We start from the raw sequence: 24,565 nt of genomic DNA on the forward strand, positions 1-24,565 counted from the left end.
CTATCTGATTACATCCTCCACAATAGCAATAACTGCCTGAATTAAATAAATTAAAACGAACCCTTCGACTAAGAATTAAACCTACCCCTTTAGCCAGCTGTTAATTACTCCGAAACAAATATTTCTGAACAAAGTGAATCCAAAAAAATCGAACGATACTAACAACTTTACTTCGAATACGGAGAGAAAAAACTTCACCGATGGAAAAATCTATCAGGACTGTATCAGTCTTTCAACAAAACATTTTCTTTGAACAGTTATTTCCACGTAAAGCGATGGGGTGAGTTCGTCGACGAAAATATTATCGTCGGATTATTAAAGGTAGCTTGAAAGCAAAAGCTGGCTCGGTGAACGAAATGTAAACACTCCGAGAATGGATGAAAGACGTTCGCTAAACCGTCCGAAATTCATGGTTACGCCTCTGGCAAGTTTGCAATCGAGCGACGCAGTGCACCATGTGTTTAAAATTTTAAAGGGCCTAATCGTGAAAAAGTTGTACTTTGACAATTTTCGACTACATAATTCTTGTTTCTTTTTAAGCTCCTTAATGCCTAAGGATCTTTAATTAAATTGTTATTTATCTATGAAAATTGTTTACAAATATGTATATATGTATATGTATTTAAATTGCAATAGAAAGATATGAAAAAATTTGATCGTAGTTTTGAATAGGCCTACTGAACAGTCACCAATTTTTGGAACACATGTACTATATATTTTAAAGTATAACTTTGCTAATTGGAATGGACTGATAAAAATTTCACTGTTATCTTGTAGGGCGTATTCAGTTCCTTGATTTTTGTAAAAATCAAGTGCCATTTCTTCAACTTTTCTTGCAATTTAATTTTGAACTTCGCTGATCGCGAAAACTTGTTTCAATTAGAATAAATTTGTATAAATCATTGAAAATAACATTATTAATAATTACGACTTTTTAGCATTGTTTCCTTTGCAAATTGCAAATGCTTAAAACAGAAACAGAATTATTTACGAAAAAATGAAAGACTCAGAAATTCTAATTTTTTATTTACAATTGCGAGATCAACGTTACCCTGACTAACAAATCGAATTTATATCAAGTAAAATTATATGAAAAAAATATCATTTCCGAAACTTCGATTTTTTACTTAAATAATTCAATTTTTCTTTGGATATTCCGAGTTTGTAAAAGAAGAATAATTTAAAAAAACCGAAATTATAAATAATATTACTCGTTTAAAATGATCTGCATATTATTAAATTAAAACATAGTTTTTCACAGTCAGACGCACATTTAACACTGTGTGCCACGAGCGTCAACGCGAGCACGCTCGTCTCGCGAGGAGGGAACGCAGGCATCGGAAGGGAGAATTGCGCGCGCCAGAGGGAGAGGATGGTAGAAAGAGAGAACGAGAGAGAGAGGGGGAAAACCAAGTTCGTTGCACCCGGTCGCGTTCACTGCACTTTATAGACGCGGATATAGGTTTCGCGGTACCAATTCTGAAAAGCCCTCCAACAACTCTTCCTCGAGCCTTCTAACGATTCGAACAAAATAAAAAGGCTAACGTTTGTATTCCGATTTGTCTGATCGATTTGAGAAAATGTCAGTGGCTCTTCTTGCAAGACGGGCAATGTTAACGAGAAAAGAAACTAGAATAAAAATATTTATACGAAATTTTAAAAAAAGAATCAAATACTACAATTGCAAAATTTTTCAATTTTTGAGAATTGAAATTTGAATTGTATATCAGAATGTAATTATGAAATTTTTGAAATTTTTAGGGAATTATAATAGCGTCGAAAAATTGTTAAGAAATGAATTTTAAATACATTTTAATTGATTTGTTGGAGACTCTGAATATTTATATTTTTCTCTACCTTTTCACGACCTTTTTCCTCGTTCTTTAATTTTGAACGATTGAAAAATATGCAATTCAATAGGCACCTCAGTAAAAGATTTTGTTTCGATTTGTTTAATTTACGTCTAGTTATAAAATAACACGACGAAATCTCGATGTATTGAGGGCGTGGGAAACATGAGCCTCCACGTGATACTTGTTCCGCAGTTTTTTTTCTCGTATGTTCTTTTTTTTCAGACAGAGTGTAACAGGTGGTTAGTGGTCGCATCGATTTTCGTTTGCAGTATTCACAGGCCCGCCAACAATCAAGCACTGCTCACTTCAATGGCACTTCATAAAAACCTGCCATAAACCTCATCTGAATTTTATGGAGTCTAACGCCACCTACTAATACTAAATCTGTCCTACTTTTTTTTAAAAAATGTTCTCTCATTCAACTCTCGCTTTTAATTCCACCATTCCCTCGCACGAATTCTTTTTCATTTCACCTCGAAAGGTACAAAGACCTTTCAATACCGAGAAATGTAGCTTTCCTCTTTCTATCGATCGCTACACAGAATTAAGAATAATCCCTTAATTCACCCATTGTTTGAAATAACTAGAGTAGTATAAATCAAATACTTTCAATGTTCAACTTACTCCATTTTATTTCTGCAGTAGTAAACATTGTCACAATGAATGTTACTTGATAAACTAGTTTGATAAATGTTACAGACCACTGATGGAAAACACTGGACAACGTTGCATGCGGCACTGATTAAAGGATTCGTATTTCTCCAGGCTATTGTACCTTTCACGCTTTCCTTAGTCGCGCGAAATAGTAACGGAGCGCGCAATTGTTAAACTGTAGCGATAGCGAAAGCGAAGGAGAAAGCGAAACCGGCCGGCAAGCGGTAACTGAAATCTTCTAGGCTAACGAATATGCATAATGAGAAAAAAAATGTTACTAAAGAATCTAGGCCATGAAGATTTTCCACGTTCTCTACTTTAGTATTCAATAATGTAATAGCACTGATAAATCTAATTCAGTTCCCTTTTGTAAAGAACTCCCTAAGAAGAAAAATCCCTAGGAAAGAGTAGATAGAATTATTCTGCCCAACTATGAAGAAAAGCAGTATCTACTAAACATATTCTACTGCTATTTTGCGCTAAAACAAGACGTAGAATGTTCAAAATTATTTAAAAATGCAGAAAACTTAATTTCACATTTTTCTGTAGGTTATGTCTTTTTCCATAGTGGGGTGGTATTGCAGATGGTAACACGAATGTTGAAGATTCGAATTGCGAAAGAGGTTAGGAGTAAGGAACTGATTCTTAGCGCGACTTCAGTAGTCTTCTAATGAAACTCATAATTTTGTAACTAGAGTATTAGTTTAACTAGAGCACAGGTTGATATTTTGTATAACAAAATAAAGGAGCGATAAACCATTGAATCACAAACCCATAGCAACGTCTCTAAATAGCTTCACGCGACTATTTTCCTCGAAGCAGTGTAACGATTACTATCACGAACCAGGGTGAAACACGAGCCACAACTGGTTCTATGTCGGTCATGGGATAGGGACTTTCGCGATTACAATCTGAACCAAGTAAAAGTAATCGGTCTACTGGACACTGCTTGGTACTTCAATTCGTCTTCCTGGTATCGCAAGCTCAATAACCAAAGAACAAAGCCCATCGAAAAGCACAATGTTCCCTCTTTCTAACCTCACCATTAACGTACCCAAAACCTAAATTATTTGAACTAAAAAAGCTTCACTTCACAAGTCAGTCAACTTTCAAGGCCAAAGTAGACTATCATGAACACCAGCTAATCCCATTGTCAGAAGCAAGTTCCTTGCTAAACACTAATCAACGAGCCTATATCCAGAAAACACTGTACAGCCACGTCACCATAACGATAATTCTCTCAAATCCCATTCCAAATGTTGAATAACCCACCTTCTGTTAACCCTGCGTTATCGATAAGCATGCAAGTCACTCCTGTTTTCACTTTCCATGTCAAAGTACAAATTTATCAAGCTTACTCATAGCTCTCTAAGGACTCTAACCACCCACTCCCCAGCACACTGAATACTCTACATAAGAACGCATCCTTAAACATTCTTTGACATCATACTAGACTCTACTACACTCTAGCTCTCAGATCAACATCAAACTCATCCATACCACAATCTTGCACTTACTAGTCACCACATCGATCAGCTTAATATCTCACTGTAACCAGTGTTGCAAACAGGAACGCAATCAAAATATATCACAACATAAAATACAATCAAACTCTTCTGCATTCCTCATCAAGGACCCCAGCCCAAATCTAAACATTCCAATTCCCCGTATACGCAAATCAAATCCCCCTCAGACCCATCATAACATACGTTCGTGTATACTCGTAGCTTCAACGTGTGGTTACATCTCCCCGAAAGAGTCCCTCGCGGCGACTCGGCGCAGTGTGCATCCGCGGAGAAGAGGAAGGTCCCCAGGAAAAGCGTCGACACGGGATCCTAGTGGAACACACGCGTCGCATGCACCGTTCACACTCCACTTGCACTTTCCACTCGGTCGCCGGTTACGGTCCTTTCTTTCCTCGCCGCGGGGACAGCCGGACGCAGTCGATCGCAGCCGATCGCGGCCAATCGTCCGCGACTCGCGTCTGCTGGCGTCTTCCTCGCCCGAGACGCTCTGGGCACTCTCGCTGTCGCGCGCACGGCCGATATCCCCTTCGGCGGGACGGGTGGTGAAACGCCAAAGGTCAGGAAAGGTCGTTCGTCTATCGAGGAGCGTTCTCTCTCGGTTTCGGCGCGAGGATCGCGTCGTGGGCCCGAAGTCGAGGCTGGAGTCGCGGCGAACCGACGACCATCGACAACTGGGGACCGCCAGGGAACCCTTTTTCCCTCGCTCTCTCCGAGCGGCACCTGGACTCGCTGCGCGTCTCACGGACGAGGGTTCTTCCCCGGTTCCACGACCGTGCGCGAGAGAACCGCTAGCACGCTCTCCGAACGCGAGCCTGTTTTCGCGCATTTACGGTTAGACGAAGGACGTCTAACCGACTACGAGGCGTGCGAGTACCCGCGCGGGTAGAGCCGAGTACGAGCGCAAGTTCGAGCGACGGAGACGGGAGTCGTGGAGAGTAGAGGGTACAGGGGCAAGAGAGAGAGAGAGTGAGAGAGGGAGGAGAGAGCGGGGTGCAGCAGGTCGACTGACTTAGGTGGGGTTGACGCGGTTAATGCGGTGACCAGGGGGGAGGAGAGCAGATAGAAGCGCGCGCGTGTGCGTCCGCGCCTAGATTGGGCTAGGTTAGGTTAGGTTAAACGCTTGCCAGGGGACCTTGTAGCGGCGTCCTACTTCTTCTTCGCGAGCAAGCGCGCGCTTTCGTCCTCTGTCTCCCACTGTCCTCTTGCCGTATGCTCGAGGCTGAAGCTGTTGTTGTTGCTGCTGCTATAGCTTTTGAATTTTGCGCGATTCGAATGTGCCACTGTCTAACGTGGAGACTGTACGGTTTTCTATTGGTGGAGACAAAGAGCTTTGAATCTTTTTTTTTAACACTGGAATGGCACAGTTTTTTCGGACTGCCACACGACACTCTTTCAGGCTTTTTAAGTTTAGCCTGTTCTTCGTATGTTTTGAATAAATGTGTACAAATTCTATAAAAGTACAATAACATACTTTCAAATGTAGAGTTTGAGGTTATAAAAAAGCAAAAGAACAGTTTTATTTGCAATTATTTTGCAGTATAGTAACATAAATCAGTATTTTGCTGGGGCCATGAAAGAAGACCTCAGTGTCATTCCAGGATTAATTCTAGAAAGAGCTTTTTTAATTCCTATAGTTCTTTTTGAGCGAACTTGAAAGTTTGAACTACGCTTAAGTTTAACACTTCCTATAGAACTTTTATGATTATACAGTTTCGTACTGAAATATTAACTACTTTATTTATGAATAACGATTTGTGGGTATGTTTAGTTTTCTCTGACGAGAGACATCGATGTTTTGACGACGAATGACTGTTGGGAGGGCTTTCCGTATACAGGTTTACTATTGGTCATGATGATATTACCAGGTTCTTCTTGTTGACACAAGAGAAACGGATTATGTGTAACACGGGGAAGAATAAACCAATAGGGACGAGTTACGTTTGTGCACCAGTCACCAGTCTCCCATTTACGAGATAAGTACATGTACACTGACTCGCAGATGCATTCTAAACATTAATATAATTATGAAAGCTACTATAGTGTATTTTATCTCTTACCTACATACCTCTCATTTTCATGATTCATATTCTAGAACGATTCCCTGAATTTCAATGCAAAAAGTAAAGTATGTTTCACATTTGACCATATGAGTTTAATAACTTTTTGCGAATAAATTCGTGTGTCGCTGCATATATCCTCATATTATAGAAAAATAACTATAATAATTCTTTCCTCTTTAATAATCCTATAATTCTTTTCTAATAGTCTATGAAAATTAATAGTACGAGACTAGTCCACAATATATCTTGATAATAATATCTGATAGTAGCTCTAGAAAAGAGGTTGTTTATAAATAATCTCGAACTAATTTCACCAGAGGAATTTCATCCAAAAATAGAAGGGTAATGGATAGGGCATGGTGAGCAGGCAGAATTTAAAGTCACGAAGATAGAATATAGTCTAAAATTGTAAATTGGAACAACAACGACGGAGTAGAGGTCGACGTAAGCAACACAGTCCACGGAAAGACGTCGGAAAGGTCGACTTCGGGGCGCAGGTGGGGGAAGAACACGAAGAAGGAAACCTCTGCACGGTCGAAGTCGCGCTATTATTATTGACATCGAATGGTTACGAGCGAGACGTTTTTTCACGTAGAGGGATATTGGAATGGTTCACTGAAGGAATAAAAAAAAAAAAAAAAATGACAAAAAATAACTTCCTGCAGTGTACTATTCATGGTATCATTCATAAAATTGTATATTTTAGGATAATGAAACTAAATAACTATAAGAGATTTAGAAAGAGTAACCAAGTACGTAATCAAAGATGATAAAGGAAATCATTTTTTAGTGTCATAGTATTTCATGCAAAAGATAAGAATAGGAACTGCTTATTAAAAAAATTAGAACTGAATGTGAATACTACGGTGCCATCTTTGCTTAACTTAACCTAAAATTTTTGCCATTTAACCAAGGTCTTCTGTAGGTTTCTTTTTACAAAACAAGCATTCTTTAGAACTTCATAGACAATCGTTTAGATAAATTCAGACAATTTTATAGTACAGTATATAATTTGGTTTTATGTTTCAAATAATTTATTTTGTACCCTTATGTTGATACGGTAGTAAAAGTAAAAGGTGGAACTTTGTACAGTGGAAGTAAGACATTAACTTACAGAGATAAAGCGACTGAGGTCTCTTTCAACTTTCAGAAATGTCTGATGCATTGGCATTGTGACACACCGACGAAGGATAGATCAAAAGATAGAATTTTAAGTCCTTCATTAAATTTAGTTTATGATAAAAAATTGAGATGAAGAAGTTTCACAGACTAAGGACCCAAATGTATAACAGTGATTATAACATATCAACAACTAGTGACTGAAAGAAAACCATTAACAATATTACCCAACCTTGAACCAAGAACCTCGAACCTCAAAATATTCAAGACAATAAAGAACAGAACTTAATATCTGAATTTGTAATTATCATCAAAATTCTACGACCAACTTCTCCACTGAACCAGCGATCTATATAACCACAGATAACGCACGTTCCTCAAGGATCCTTCCAAGACTTCCTCCACTCGTGCCTTAGAATACTTTCAGTCTGTCGTAACGTCCAACGCCTATCAACATAGCTGCAAGTCTACAATTGCCATAAAATATCCTATTTATTCAATTACACAATAATAAATGCAATCGAAGTGACGATCACAAACGCAACGAGCTTTTTCCCCAACCATTTCGAAACCGACTCCGTCGAAGCAAGAGCTCGTTAGCAAACCGTCGAAATCTCCGGAAAAGAGATACGAAGGACTCGCTGAACACCAGGAGGCCAAAAAATCGAAGAAGGAAACCTCTAGGCGAGTGTGAGACTCGCGCTATTATTATTGACATCGAATGGTTACGAGAGAGCGTGCTCGCCCGCCCGCTCGCGTTCTCCTCTCGACCTAATTCGCGGACGCTGACGATCGGAGGAGTGTTCTCGCCTGCTCAAGGTGTCCCTGAGCGCCAAGGACGTTCTCGAGCGTGTTGGTGAACCGTGCACGGAGGTTACGTCGAAGTTTTCTTGGAACGAAGTCGAAATTGCCCACCTTTTCCCTTAGAGCACCGCCCTCGCCCTTAACCGAACGCTGCACCCTTCTATCTCTGCGACTAATGAACCATTGTTTTTGGCTGCAATGAGGAAATGAGGAAAGAATGATGGAAAGATTGTTTTGAAGTATTTTGTTGCGATTTTTACACAAAGAATTAAAAATTGCAAGGTACACTTGCTATAAACTAGCGACTTAGTATGGGTAATAAGTTTATAGAGAGTAAGAATTATATTTCTGAGAATAATTTAGTTACACCTTGAGAATCTCCATTTGTTTTATTATAGCGAAGAAACTTCAAAAACTAAACAAACTGACGAGCTTGTAAAGAGATAATTGCCCAATAGGTAGGTTAGATTCTTAGATAAAGTATCTCTGTTTTCAAGTGCTGCCCATATTTTCAAACTTTAAAATTTTTCATTCACTCTATTCAATTAATGCATCTCTTCTATAGAATCTCACCAAATCCCATTTTTAACCTCTCACGAAAAATTCTTAATATTTAAATCCTAAAGTAGACATAACATTAAAAAGTTCCAATGTAGATACAAAAAAGACTGCAAAATTTTAAACTGCAAGTTCCCCAGCAAGTGACGGGACACCCTGAACCAGACTGGTTAATTCTTCCCTAGCAGAAGCATACGGGTAAGGCTTCAAAATGGCGTCGCGAAAAATTCGCGACAGCTTGGATTTCACAAGATAATCGACAAGGCTGGGCGCGTTTGCCAGAAACGAGCCGGTCTCGCTTCGTCCCTGACCGCGAAGGCCTTTCTCGGATGGCGTTGCATCGGTCAGAGGTTGAATTGGGTGAAGTCGGGTCTAGCCTAATAGTCCAAAGTTCTGCCATCGCGGAGACGCTGGTCAGCATAAATAGTTCCACTATTCCGGTCATTCTCTATCGTCCCCCTTCCGCGTGTAAATAAACCAGCAAAAGGTTGCCTTTTCATCGACCTTGGTAATTTATGATAAAACAACCGATACGAGCCACGTGAAAAAAGAGCCAGTCGTCCGTGATGTTCGATTAATGAAGAACTCACAAACGACGGGCTTCTAAAATATTTCGTTACATTGTAACATTGTAACTGATGGGAACTGTGGACGGGGCTACTGTGAGTAACAGTCGGGTATCGTGTCACGTTGACGCAAAAAGTGGTCCGTTAAGTCACTCAACCGTTAATTTGTTGCAATCGATCGATTCCTGAAATTCCATTGCGAGAAAGATGATCGGCCTCGATCTACGCCAGTGATAGGTGATAAAGGAATGTGTGCAACGTTATCTATTGTAAATAGCTCGAAAGAGATGAGTTTTAGACTGAAGAGTACCATGGGATAACACTTACAATTATAGTTTTGTTGTAGGTGTTTCTGATAGAGAACGTTGTTATTATAGCATTCCCTCGTTATATGCTCCTAGTTATATTAATTATATTGCAATGTCCGGTTATGGGTACAACTTTCATTTGGGAATACAGTTATAAATGATATTTCAGTCACTTTTTTTGTTTTCTCAGCGAAAGTGATTTTTGATTTTTAAACATTCAAATGTTCAAATTTCCAGATGTAAAAATTTCGAAATGTTTGATTATTTAAATACCAAGATTTCATAATATTCATACGATATTAAAATTCTGAAATTTTCAAGTTACCCAAATATTACAATTCTCGAATATTTAAAATTTTAAATATTCATTCTAATATTCAAGATTTCAAATATTCGAATATTGTAATGTACAAACTGAACAATTTTTTACTTTGAGATTCTAATTCTGGGAACAGAATCTACTTCTTCGTGGACGATTCCGCATTCAGGCCCAATAACAAGGTACCTCTTAAAATTAGTTAAGGTAACCTATACTTATCATACCTTGTGCTTCTAATAAAACCCTACACTTCTACTAAAACGAAAGAGAGCTCATCGCCTAAATACACCTCAAAGATAAATTCACCCCAATAAACTCGCCCATGAACCACGAGCCTGTAACAAGAAGACAATTACACGTACTCCTTCGTGTAACCATTAAATAAAACACCAAACCAACAAGAGATGTAATTTCTCAGACATGGTACCCCGATTGACAAAATCAGGTCAAATCTCATTTGCCTCACAGCGCGAACCGTGAACGATTATCGGTTACCCGCGACGAAAAGGGTGAACGTACTTGGCCCGTTCTCGAAAAGCGACGATAGCGATCGATGGATCGTTAATGAGCCGTGGTCTCTTAAAGTTGCAAAATGCAGCAGTGGATCTTGCCATCGGTGAGGGGTCCTCGTCTGGGATTTAATTTAAGTGGATGAGCCCGTAATAAAAATCGCTTCGGAATCCCAAAAACCTGTCACGTGTTTTCCCCGAGGGTCGAACCATGCAAATGGTTCTCCAGTCGAACCTTGCACGCCCAAGGACGCTCGAGGACGAACCGACACCAAGATAGCTGTGAAACTCGTCCCTCGGTTCTCGCCGTTTTTTCCACATAAGATCACGCGGCGTTCTACGAGAAACGACGATATATCACGAGGTGGAATGACGAAAGGAGGACGGTCGATTCTCGGCCCGAGGTCGCCCGTAGGTCAAATCGCCGTCGCGGAGACGACCCTGGTCGGCTGTTTGTGCACCAAAGATGGTCGGGTCGTCGCCGATCCTTCTCCCATGCCTACCGTCCGACCGATTTTCGACACGTAAACTTGAGCATCGATTTGTTTCGTATCCTCGTAACCTATCGCTGTTGCGCGCCAATGTGAACAGGGAAATGTAGCGTTCTGTGTTAAAATGGGGTACAACGATGGGGAAAATTGGGGGTAACTGACGAAATACAGGTCAAGTGAGCGATATGTACATATAATCTGGCAAATCTAGTTTCGCTGGTTACCATTGTCGAGTGTTAACTTCTTACAACTTATTAATTGCTTTATTTCTACATTCTCATGGATGAAGTAACCGCTACACGTTAGAACGTCTGTGAGAATATAGAGGCACGTAGAACAATCGAGAAGGTATCAATAATCGACAATAATCGACAAATGTGACTTGCAAAATTAGATTTGTCAAACTGTATCGATCAGTCTAAATAGTCTAAGGAGAAAGATATTGACAGAGCATTTCTTTATTTCGATCTCTTTTTTTTTAAGGATAATTTGTACAAGATCAGTCCCATCAATTTATTAAAATTAAATTTGATGCATTGATCCTACTAATTTATTAAAACCAAATAAAATAAAACGTACTAATTCGTTCACTCTTGTTAATTTAACCTGACAATTTTTTAACAGAGTCGCCTTGTTTTTATTTATCAAAACAAGGTTGGAATTGTCAATAAACCACCATATGTTAATCTAGCACAAATTTTCCTCAGAAAAAATTGTATAATATATAGTATAGCCATTTTCAACCCTTTTTTTTCACGTCGTACAAATTAATTATTAAAATTTTACGGCACTCTAAAGAATGTACTAATTTATTCGTTGTTAATATATGGTTACTTCTAATCAATGCTACCACATTATATTAATTAGCGCAAAAATAAAAATAATAATTTTTTTATTATTTTACCCTTATTTTTCAGCACATTTTAGAAGACAAAAATTATTTTATTTTAAAATAAAGAGTGATAAATAAAATAGATATATTTGGTTGGAAGGCAAAATGATGAAATCTATGAATCAAAAGTTTGGTATCACTTGCTAATACTCGTTAGAACAGTTATAGTAACGTATCGCTCATGTTACAAACTGATCCAATTTTCACGAAGTCCGAAAATCAACTATTTCTTAAATATTGAAATTAATTGTGTGAAAATTGATAAAAATTAGTAGACGACAATGATCATTGGAATTACCAAATTGTTTACAAGCTGACAAATTGCAATCCTTTGAAAGTTTAAATACTTTTCACGCGTTACAAGTTGAAATTCTATCTATTAACTATATTTCTCGACGCCTATATAAGTTTGTTGCACAACTTGCATAGATTAAATTACATGTCTATGTACATCAATAGAATTAATGGCTTAACACGGAAAAATCTAATAGCATTTTCCAATCAACTAACAATAAATTTAGGAAGAAGTTACTTATGCAACAACGAAGATTACCTTAAGAGACCACGTTTCATTTCACTGGTACAAAAATAAAGAAAATTATCGACATTAACCTTGCACCTACTTCATTACGCCAGTAAACATGTTTAAAACAAGAAACTTCAGACTTTCGACAGAGTGCTCTCTCCTCCTACGTAATACCTCATTAACAGCGTATCTTGGATAATATTTAATACGTTGACGTGTTAACGGCTTAAAAACCTTCAAATTGTACGAATTGTTATTAACACAAACCGAATTACTTGATATCAAAAAATAAAGAAAGCAAATACACTATCTAAGTTATCTCAAATTTTCAAAGCGTGAGACTCTTTGCTTTAATTTTTTGAACAGCGTTTATATCACTTTCTTATTGTAAACCGAGCGATAAATGATTCTCAACATTGGTAACGAAGCAGTTTATTCGTCTAGTAAACCGGAAGTGAAGTAATTTTCATTATTTTAAATACCTATGTTTAAACGCTCGAGTAAAATTAAAAATAAATGGCAATTTTTAGTTGACAAAAACAAAATCACAACAAAGAAGAGATCACTTTTCTGCAATCCAACTAGTTGTTTTTAAATGCCAAAGATAAGAGAAAAAACACAAAGACAGAACCCCAGACTGATAGACGCTATCAGCTCGTGAAAACAAAATTGCATGTATCAATGGGAAGCTGATTACAATGTAAAAGGATCGAAATCCCAAAGAGTGTACGAGTGCAATCGCTCTGAATAGAGCAACACGTTTGAAAAGCTTTTCGAAGGAAAGCAGATGTTGAAGAAGCATTATCCACACGTGCGTTGTAAGAGAGATAAGAAGGCAGGAGCTCATTGGTCGATCCACACGGTCACAAGAATATTCGTAGAAAGATTCTGCATCATAGAAGTGTTGCCCAACTCGTAGCATCTCGCTTACTAACGCAAATTTTATGTTGCGAGTTGGCCGAGAGTTATGCACATTATATTTATATTTGTATACTTGAAAGAATGTTGCATGGCATTGCATGACGTTTCTCAAATAATACAACTCGATCACTCTTATAAAGTAACAGAGGGCACATTTTTGATTTACTAATTAAAAAAATTCTTTTAAGACAGGTGGGACTTCTTAAACTTTGCTGAATTAATACTTTCTAAAATAATAAACAGAGAGCCTGAGATACTGATTTCACTTTGTTTCGTGGAAGAAATGTAAAATTTGTCTAAAAAGTTAGAATAGTGATAATAAAATACTAATGCGTTTTTAATTAATTTTTAAGGTGGAAATTCTAATTTTTTAAGTTACAAATAACTCGTAAAAAATAGAAAAATATCCTTTTTTGATTTACAAATATTAACGCTTGTACAATGCAATCCTGAGCGTAAATCATTAGATTTACTAAAATTATGGAAAAACAAATCTATTTAGTAAAACAATCTCAATGTGTAAATCAGCTAATATTTACTTCCATTATTACAGTTGGAAAAAAATGAATTTTTGATTCCTTACTCTGTTGTATGTTTATCTTATCGTTAACAAAATCGCATTACGACCAGAAAAATGACGGGGACATAACTAACTGTAATCATGTAATGACCTTCCCGTGTACGTAAAAATTGTGTAACTACCTTCCCACCCATTACTATTATTCTGTTCTGTCACTATTGTGAAATCATTATAAATATTGTATAACCTCGTTAACACAAAGTGAACAAAGATGCAACGATTCGTATTTAATTACGCAAAAAAAGAATCAAAGACTCATTGCAAGGTCAACATGGCGCGTGACCTTGAAAACTAAAATTTAAGCAAAATAAATGCGAGAGTAACTCATTTTCTCATATTATTATTCAATTTCGTTCTGTATTTTGAAAATTAGGAAGCGAAAGTTTCGAATGATCTGCGACTGCGGATCAATGCACTGCACCTCCCAGAGGTCGCACTAAAGTTCTCCGTGGTGCCGCGCTAACTAAGCCGCAATCATAAAATTTCCTCTTTGGATCGTACGATCTAAAACGAACTGATTTAATTAAATAATACAATAACAGTAACCCTAATTCCTTTTCAAAAGAAATCCTATAACAAAAAACGCTAATTAAACGAATTGAAAATACCGGACATAAAGAAAATATCCCCTCATTAAATACTAAAATAATATTGCTAGAAGCACCAGAGAAACGAAAAGAAAAGAAAATCTCCAGATCCCCTCGCGTATGCTACCGTAAGTCTGAGAAAGCCAGTAACTTCAGAAAAATATAAAATTAAGTTTTTTGCATCTCAGAATACTCGCAGCCATTTTGCGCCTTGTCTCAGTGCACAATAGCAGTAAAATATTTTTACTAGATACTGCTCTCCTCCATAGTCGGGCAGAAGTAAGCAGCGACTGCATACCATACAAGAGCGAACCGTATTGAAAAGCAATAGGAGAAGAACCTCGCGCTAGAATGAGACGATATCTTATCGCTTCCGGTACCAGATTCGTCTTGGACCCCCCATTTTATCGTGCACGCGATCGCCACTAGGCACGATCGTGTAAACGGACTCACCGTGGCGCGGGTTTGAGACCGAGGGCAAGCAGCACGTCGATGCCCGCCATCTTTTGCTCCTGGTTCACTTGATTGCCGCTCTTGGCACGTTGCTGGTGGTGGTGGTGCTGCTGCCGCCTCTCCGTGGCCGGCTGATGGTGCTGCTGCTTACTGTTGGCGCTGATGCCGTTGTTGCCGGTCACTTTCTGCCCGGTTAGCATTTTAGCATGGGTGACCTTGAGGAGGGAGCGCTTCGCGTCCTCGACCAGCATCTTGGTGACCGGCTGCACGTTCACCGGCACGCCGATCGTCGGTACGGCGCCACGACGCAGCCTGCTGCGCACAGGAAGCCCGAGCACAAGGTGCTCCATATCCTTCTCGTACGAGTCGTTCGTGAAGTGGAGGGAGCATATGCGCGCCGTTTGTATGTTGAACGGTATCTCGCCGTTCGAGAGGGGCACGCGGCCGCACGCGCGCACCCATCGCGAGCGCACTTCCGGTATCTGGGGGAATCGATGGTAGCGGATACGACGGCCCCGCGTCCGACGATGACTGTTGCGGCAAGTAGCCACGGCGCACTGCGGCATCCTAACCTCTCAATCCGTTCCTCTTTCTATCGACACACGCACGCACGATCACGCTCTCACACGCACTGAAGCCACACGCGATAACGACGACTCTTTACGACATCCTCGGCGATACTGGAGGCTTCTGCCGCTGACAATCCGCTACGACCGTGTCACCGTTCGCGCAGCGGCGTTCATCCTCGACTAGTACGGCGTGCCTTCGAGAGCCTTTGATCACAGACGTGTTGTTCCCTCTTCCTCGATAAAAGATCGTTCCTTTTCTGGTCTTCCCCCAGCGTCTGGCAGACGAAGGTCGTCTGGCCGTTCCAACAGCCCGAGGTTCGTTTACTTTGGTAGCGAACGCGTGACTAGAAGCGTTTTGCCGGGCGGGTCCGCCAGGACCCCAAGGTATCGCCGCTCGACTCTCAAAACAGGCGCACGTGGGTGTGCACAGACGCGCACACAGTTGCGCGCGGCGAGAGAGGAAACCAGGTGCGACCTTTCGATCGCCTCGCTTCCGATCTTCTGGATCGTCTTCCGTTGTTTCGGGTCACGTGCCGGTCGGTCGTTCGAGGGAGAACAGAGGCGTCCTCGAAGGACGAACGTCTCAGACAGAAGAGCCTCGAGCGACGGCAGCAGCGACGCGCTGGTACGTGAGAACCGAGACGGTCGCGCGACGGAAGCACTCTTGCGCTCTCTCGATGACCGCGGGAGGTCGAAAGGGCATCGGTACCGCCCTGCGTGCGACGCCCTGCGAACTGTGGCTAGCAGCGTAGAAGGGGACCAAAGAGCGAGAGAGACTCGTCAAGGGGGGACACGAGAGGGGAGGGGGTAGGCACAGAGAGACGTAGCGATGAAAAACGGTGTGTGCGTGGGCCCAGACGCCGCTTGGCCACCACTTTCTCGGCTCAAATTCAAAACGTCACACGCACACGCGTGTCGCGCGCCTCGCGTGAATCGACCGTCCGTCGGGGCGGAGGGATCCGCAGGGTTGCGGAGGAAGAGTCGGAAACGCGCGTCGCGCTCTCGTCTCTTCTCGCGCACAGCACGTGCGGTCGCTATGGTCCGCGTCGTCGACGAAAGGTGTCGCCCGTGTGTCCTTCCGCTGACGTTGGTTCGTAGGCGGCCCCGTCAAGATGGCGACGTTCGACGACGGCCCGAGGGACGATCGTCGACGGGCGCGCACGAGAGTCGCCGAACGGCTGCGCACCGACTCGTGGGTAAAGTCACGGGAAAGTCACCAAGGGGAAAGTCGCGTCCTCACGGCGACCGCGGAACGGCGGAACGGAAACGCGGCTGGGAATCCTCTTGAGCGGCGGCTGGAGGACGAGGAGGACTGGTAACCACCCGCGTGCACACGCGAACGTGATGTAGAACCGTCGATGATGTATATATCACGCGTGATAGCGTGCTAACTACTGCACGCGCGCTGCTTCTCCTACGGACTGGCCGATCGGGTCCGGCCGTGGAACAAGAGACAGCCAGTGGCAGCTGCGTGTGCCTCCTCGTGTCTGCGTGAAACCGGTGAACCAATGATCGTGCTCCGGTGCCGTCGCGGCAGGGATGACGGGTGCTGTGGAGGGGGCAGGGTTGGAAAGGAAGAGAGACCAGGGAGACAGGGAAAAAGAGGGAGGAGGTCACCGCTACCGACTAGGGTCCTTCAGGGGTTCGCCACCCCTCGAACCACGAGGTTCTCCTCGCCTCTGTGTTATCCGGTATAACCGACCGCTACCGACCCCCTCTGTGTCTCTCACTCTTTCTCTGTCTTTCTCTCTCTCTTTCCCTCGCTCCACGAGGCCCTCGTTCTCCTTCAGCCGCCACGTTGCGCTTCCTTGACCTGGTCCTCGGCAGGGCGTTAGATTACGCGCGCTCCTTTTCTCTTCATCCCCACGGACGGTTCCTGCTTTGTCTGCGAACACGACGAACCCACGGCGACCATTGTGCGATGGTCGGGTGAACGAGCCCGCGTTTGCAGAACTGTCGCAGTTTTTGCCCTTGCCGAAGGACGAAGGAACCATGGCCGAGGAAGACGCATTAGCTTCTCTGGCGTCTCGGTTTGGTTAGGCTTCGATTATTTAATTCTAACGCGACGGAAAATTACGCAACGTCTCGCCTTGTTGCGAGGAGGTTCCCTTCGAGTGAGACGTCCTCTGGGAGAGCGGCTCTAAAAATAGGCAAAACGGAGACGTTCGATTGAGGCGCGGAGGATTCGAGATGCGGAGACTTCGATCGGAGTGTTTAAATATGTTAGTGGTGTCTGCGTTATGGTTATGCGTGACGAGGGCGTTATTTTGGGGTAAGGGTTTCATTCTGGAGGAGTTATGCGTTTACGATTTGTATGAATTTTTTGGAATGAATTTTTCTGGATCCACCCCAGTATGCACATTTAATTAAATTTCTTCTGTAAAGTATGCTAAATGCGCTGTTCAAATATTCAATAACTGCAGCAGAGAATATGGTGGATTACGTATTTCCTGTGTACATTTTTCAACTTAATTGTTTAATCTATATGAGGTAATTGTTCTTGAAAAAACTAGGAAAATGTCTCTTTTTTTAAATTAATTAACAGTCAGCATGAACTTTGAATAATCTGACGCAATATTGAAAGATTATTTACTTACAATATTTGGACCTTTTTGCGATGTGCCTACAAAAATTATTGGAAATATAAGATGCAAATCTGCTGACATGAAATAATAGGGGCGAAGACTTGATGCAAGCAGCAAAACGAAACCTACAGGTTGAAGTCTTTAGTAGAACACGACGGAAGTCGCCATTTCGTGGCCAAGTGGATGTAACGGTGAACAAAGAGTCTCGTTTCCTTTGTATTAAAAAAATGTTCACAACCGAACGCAATCAAAATTCAACGACATTCTATCAATAATATTTACAAAATTATTGGTTTACTATTTTGTACATATTTTATTCTTAATGAATAAATCTTCCAAATTTTTCTGAAATTATTTTCACCTCTCATTTTTCGTATTTTCTTCCGCTCAATAAATTTCTTTGAACAATTTTTTACCATTCATGATAATTTTGGTGAAGAGAAACAAAGAACTACGTAATAAGATGGTAAAATTAATAAAGCAGTACCTACTTAATACCAGAGTTAATGATATTTATTCCAAACAATTTTACCTTTCCAACGACCTATTTAGATCACCATTCGCCATTATTTAATGGTCAGTGAAAATTAAGTCGGCAGCAATTGGTCGACGCTTTCAAACGAAATACCATAGAACACGTTTGTGTTTCAGTTTCAATATAACGTTCATCTCTATTTCTGTGTTCGTTAAACAATATCGATATCACTGGTTACCCTATATTGTACAGGTCAGCTATTGGCATTTAGACGGAATTCTATTGCGCCTCAACAGGGACACAGCTATTTCTCCCCTATTGCCGCTAATCAGGTTCTCATGGCATCTTATGTGCCACAAAAGAAGGAGAACTTGACCCCGTTCGATCGCAACCGAACCGAAACTGTATTGCAGTACACGATCAATAAGTCAAGCTAATTGTCTGGGTACAAGAAGATCCGGTGAATTGACCGACGATCACGCGACAGCCCGACGTGGCCCTTGTGAAATCGCCCGAATTGATCGTGATCCTTTCGGTACGTCAACAGAACCGCTACATTGGGGCTGATTCGACTGTCGAGGAAATTGTGAGACCGTTTCGACGACGTGTTTGTTCAAGAAGATGGCGGCTCGACAGGGTCGACCTTTTGCATGGAGAAAAAGGGGGCGAAGAAAGGGGGAGGAAATCTGGCACTGGGCGTCGAGTCATCGGAGATATTGGCACGCAACTACCCTCATCGTCTCTAACACCTTAAACCCTGTGCCCGATGCACAGCCTCTTCGAAATTGTTCCATTGTAGTCTCGTCCATTATTAGCACTATACTAGTTTTACAATCACATGAGAACGCTTGTCTGTATTCTGGAATACTAATGTTCATTTTTTTGAGTGCCCTTCAAACGAATCTGGGTTACGCCGAATCTCATGTAATGATGATAATATTTCTGTTTGTTTGTGTAGTTGAGAGATAATGATAATAGGAACAATAGGAATCCATTTAGAGACACTATGTGATAAGTAAAAAGGATATAAGGGGTACACTACTCTATATAGTGAACACATAGTGTTAAGAAATGTGTGACTATATATTTTTTTTACAGTTTGGCTCTCAGGTGCAGTTTTGTTATCTAACTTTAATACAGACTGAAAAATCTAAACTTATGTGGATCAATAACCTATAAATTCTATAAAAGTATTTCATTTCAGTATGATATAAATTGTTTTCTTTTTACTACTATGTACGTGAAGATCTTAAATTTATCGTTGCAAAATTAATGTTTAAGAGACTCAATGGAAACTAATAATCGAAGAGCATCTTTCCTAAAAATAAAATAAGAATGGGAAACGATGTATAAAAATTTATATTCATCTAAAGAGAAAATGATATAAATACTTTTTAATAAGTATATTAAAGTTTAATTATACCCATACAGTTCTAAAATTAAAAATTTTCCTACTTCTATTACTTCCTTAGAAGTTTCAATTGTAACCAATTGTTTATTTGAGGTCCAAAATAAATTAGTAAATATACTTAGATAATATTTTAAAAGTGAAAATGCAACAAAACGTAAAAATATACGAAGAAATTTATATGAAGTACTGCATTGCTTAAGTTAATATCTTTGGATTAAATAAGAGCGGTGTCTCATTTCTGGAACGCTGAAGATTGGACAATTCAGTTTCTTAATAAATGGTTACAAAAAAGTGTTTAGTGGTAAAAAACGTTTCTAGTACGCGATGCTTTTTGGCAGAGACGTAATTTCTCGAATGAAAGATGTGTGTCGAGGGGGTTTCAACGATATTACTTTGGAACATTTTTGTCCCCCACTTTTGTGGATTTAATTAAAAAATAGTAGTGCAAATATAATTTTCACTTTATACGTAAAATGATACTATAAAAATTAATTAAATCTATATTTTACAAGTTTTCGTTATTTCTTTTATTAGAATAACCTCTATTTACTTTCAAAGAAATACACATTCCGGAATTATACAGCATTAGTGAAACTAAGAAACAAATAATTAATACGTTATAATGGAAGTTGTATCAGTAACACATTTAATATTAATACCAATATGGACTAAAACGTCAACCTTTTATTAATCAAATCAAAATTTCAAGGGCTTTTGTTTCTATAAAATTATCGACTTCACGTATAGAAATATATTAAAATTGCACTGTTCAGAAAGCAAACTCTTCTAGAAATATTAAAAATTTTCTGGCGAACCTATAGATAAATTCGATTGCGGCGAAGTATAGATTTCCATGATACATATATGTCTACACATATATTGTAATTCTGATAAGCAAGTGGTCTGAGGAGGATCCTCAAGGGCAACCGTAACAAATTAACAGTCTGTTCCAGCGATGCTCGGTTCGCCACGTCGGCCATTTTGGTTTGATAATGAAGACACGCGTAGCAGATAATGAACGTTCCATCGTGTATTAGTGGGATTAATGGTTTAGAGTTGTGCTATTGGTAGTTTGCGCTCTGTGCACAAGATAGATAGGTAGATCTCCTTAGCCAGATAAAGCATAAGTACAAATGCTCTCTGGTTGGTATATCACGTGTTTGCACTGATTCATCTTTTCCTCAACATTAATGGTTTTCATCATACTGGAGATTAAAGCCAGAGATTAAATATTAATCGGATACATGTGTTCGAAAAACACGATGAAATTGGTATCTATTAAAATACTCATGGCGTCCACATTTCTAAATTTTTCCACGTATACTATTTTCTCGATACGAACTCAGCTATAGTGACTATTCATGTTTCCATATTCACAAAGGAATATCTTTAATTACTCAAACCTTGAGTTTTGAATATTCGCGTAAGAAAAACAAATAATTGTGCTTCATGATAAATAATTCAAACAATATACCTAGGTAGAGCTAATTATCCCACAATAATTTTTAACTATGGAATGTTAAACACCACTGGATCTCTATTATTTAATAAGACTGAAGTCAGATTTAATGCTTGAATTAGACTATCTAAGAAAAATACCTTCCACATTTTATAAATTTTCTATTGGCACTCAGTTACGAGCTTATTACGAAATACCGCATTCCCCTTAAACGAAACAATTAACGCAAGCAGAATAATCGAACACAAACAGTGTACTACAGACAAAACACCCCAACAGAAATAGACTAGCAGCAAACGACAACCTCGAAACTAAAAAAACAGAGCAATGACAGTATTTACGCCCACCTTCCATATCCTACCAACTCACGAATTTCAAAATTCCTCAAAAACTCGAAAACCTCGAAGCAGATTCCAACTACTTCCAACTATCATTACAGCAACATTGCAACGCAACGTAATTGAAGTTTTCAGGTTCGTTCCTTCAGAGCAATACCAAAGAGGCCATTGAACAAGGCGCAGGCGTGAATGGTCCAGCTCGAAGGCAGACGTTCCCCACAGGCGAACAGCTTCCCATCGGTTCTGGTCGAGGATCTTTCCCTCCGCGATATCGTATAACCAGCGCGACGAGGGCGCTCCCCCATATTCCCCGACCCTGCCTCCCCCCTCCCCGCCTGGACGGCGGAACAATTTTCTCAGAACGTCTGTGCGGAAACTGAGGACGCCCTGGTACCAGAATCGCCTCTAACAGAAACATCTTCGCGGAGCTTCTCTCTCTCTCTTTCTCTCTCTCGAGTTTTTGCCTCGATGCGTGCCAGTGCGTCCCTGTGTTTCGACCGCGTGGAGGCAGCCAAAGAGAAGCCATCGAAAAGAGGAGAAGAAGCAGGCACGAAAGGCAGGCCAGGCTTCGGCGTGGTTCACGCGGCCTCTCAAATAAGGACAGACCGATTTCCGGTGGTCTCGCTCCCCCCTCCGAACCTCTGCAGCAACCTGACCCCACCAACCGATCGAGGGTTGTCCTCTCTTTCTATCTCCCTCGAAGGTCTTTCTTGGTCCAACGTCAGCGGAAAGAGAAAGAGAGAGGGAGGCGTCTCTGTCTACCCTTCGACAATGCACAGCCGCTCGTCTCTCTCCGTCTTGGCTACTAGAGCACGTTTCGCTTCCTCCGTCGATGGCTAGAGTGATATCCCTGTCCCGCTCGTCCCGAGGCAGAGGCCTATGCCGCTGTCCTGCTCTCTGTCCAGGCCCGTCGTTGACGCTCGTCTTAGCAGGACAGCCTGTGTGCGGGCGCTCCGCACAGCTGGCACAGGAGGGAAATAAGCCGAGGCGTCTCCGACTCGGGGCCACCAGACACGGCTGCCTGGAGAACGACCAAGAAGGATGCGCAGCTGCGACCCTCTTTTGCCCGTTTTACACGGCGCTCCTCCGAGCACAGGTCGAAAAATTTCCTTCAAGGGACGAGACCTGGATCCCTCTGGCTACGACCGATCCCTGCCTTCGCTCGTTTAATCTGCTACGGTGTTATCTTGCCTGACGGAAATATCTCTCGATAGGCTGGACGTTCGTCGCGGGCTCAGCTCCGTCAATATTGCGTGTCTTCACTTGCGACTGCGTTGTCTGCGACTCGGCTTCACAACTGTCGTTCACTCATGGGTCTATTAATATATTTTTCGAGGATTCTAGGCCTGTTTTGGGAGACTGGGATGTGGGGACTTTAGGTGGCGATGGGACTCGAGAGAGATTTACACAGTTTTATGAGGAAGTAGAGTTGCGGAGAAATTAATTGAAGGACTCCCAAGTATCTAGCTTAATGCAGCCTGATGGAAAGGTACTGAAAAAGACCAGTGTGACCTTTTTCAGGGGATTAATCTTCCTCGAATTCAAGTATGGAGGACCCTGCTTGAGATCACGGAAAATTCCATCTGCCATTTCAATTTTAAAACACTGTTACCCCCGTCATAAATTATCGTTTTTCTCTCAAAAATGTCATTAATCTTCATCGAACTTCTACCTTACTGAAAACGATGATCTGCAATTTGGTATTAAATCTAATATATTATGCAGAAGTACATAAGTAATTTCAGGCTCATAGAGATTCATTAATACTACAGATTGGCACATTTTCTAAAGTAGCGTCTACCGTGAATTACACATGATTGTGAGTTCAATTTTGTCGCAGACCATGTAGAATATATTATGCGCTGGCAGAAACCGTAATCGGAACTCGGTGTGCCTGGTGTCAACCCATCTTCGCACACGAGTCTGTAAGCATGAACAGCGGAGCATGCGTACTCCGGGCACATTCACCGAGCCACGCGGAAGATCGAAAAGCGTTTCTCCCTGAGGTCGGTTGTGAGATGGTACCGCGGTGGCCGGTTCACATCTATCTTTTTATTCCCCCTTCGACGAATTTCTCTTGACTATTTGCAAAGATGTGGCTCGGAGAAAGCTTGAGTTTCCTTTTTATTTACCCGATGAAAGTAAACGCTAGCCTATCGAGGAGCCATTTTAGTCGATTCCTTTGGCCATGATCTTCAACTGTCTATATTGTTTATATTGGTAGCTTATTCGTCGTGGAAATTTGCACATGTAACTGGGAAAAATGTAACATTCTTGTGCTTCAATTTAGCTTGACTTTTTGTTTACAAGGAATATATGTCGAATAATATTTATGTAAAATTGTATGGTTGATGGTGGGTTGCAAATATTTGAAAAGTGGAATCAGAGTTTGGACTACTTCAGACGGCGGAGGGATTCGGCGTCCTCCGCGCTGCGGCTATGTTGCGCGTCATTGTGAGCTACATGCGACATTGCGTTCCATTTAATATAATGGCATACCTTGATAATTGTACATAATCAAAGACTAGAATACAGATCAGCAACACCTTAGTCAATCATTCTTTTATATTGAATATACGAAAAATTAATATAAGTACATTGTGGAGGACCCTAAATATTCCTCCACAATTAATTAACATTCTTCCACACAATTAACTTTTCACAGATTTACAACTTCGTTTTGCACTTACACCATCGTCGATATACAATATCTCTAACTGAAAAATTAGAGTACACTGCAACACGAGATGGTACCCTCCTCAACACTAGATCGTCTCAAATTCCCCAGTACTCCATTTCTCCCAAGCAGTATATTTTTGAGTAAGTACTCGGAGGACCGGCCGCCCATTCAGTCTTATTTACTTATAATCGTCGAAGCATGCGGGCGAAGCAGCCGAGAAAGTACGTCAACGATGTCAATGACTCACTGGTCGAGGTATTCGCACGCAAGAAAATATATCTGCGTTACCATAGAAAAAAGCATGACGTCACGTGTGGTCGAC

At 41.0% G+C, this 24,565-nt stretch overlaps 1 protein-coding gene across 2 annotated transcripts in view; it reads right to left on the reverse strand.

Annotated features, from left to right (window-relative positions):
• LOC143177984 (uncharacterized) overlaps positions 1 to 24,565 on the reverse strand; it is a 59,947-nt gene that overhangs the window by 12,366 nt on the left and 23,016 nt on the right. The window contains exon 1 of one of the 2 annotated variants that reach the window (XM_076376355.1): positions 14,727 to 15,485. The exons of the other annotated variant lie outside the window; for it this stretch is intronic. Coding sequence (XP_076232470.1) covers positions 14,727 to 15,292 — 566 coding nt within the window. The 5' untranslated portion in view covers positions 15,293 to 15,485. Of the gene's footprint in view, positions 1 to 14,726; positions 15,486 to 24,565 lie in introns of those variants that run through there. 2 annotated transcript variants of the gene reach the window in all.

Source organism: Calliopsis andreniformis, chromosome 4, assembly GCF_051401765.1.
Source record: "Calliopsis andreniformis isolate RMS-2024a chromosome 4, iyCalAndr_principal, whole genome shotgun sequence".
Taxonomy (NCBI): Eukaryota; Metazoa; Arthropoda; class Insecta; order Hymenoptera; family Andrenidae; genus Calliopsis; species Calliopsis andreniformis.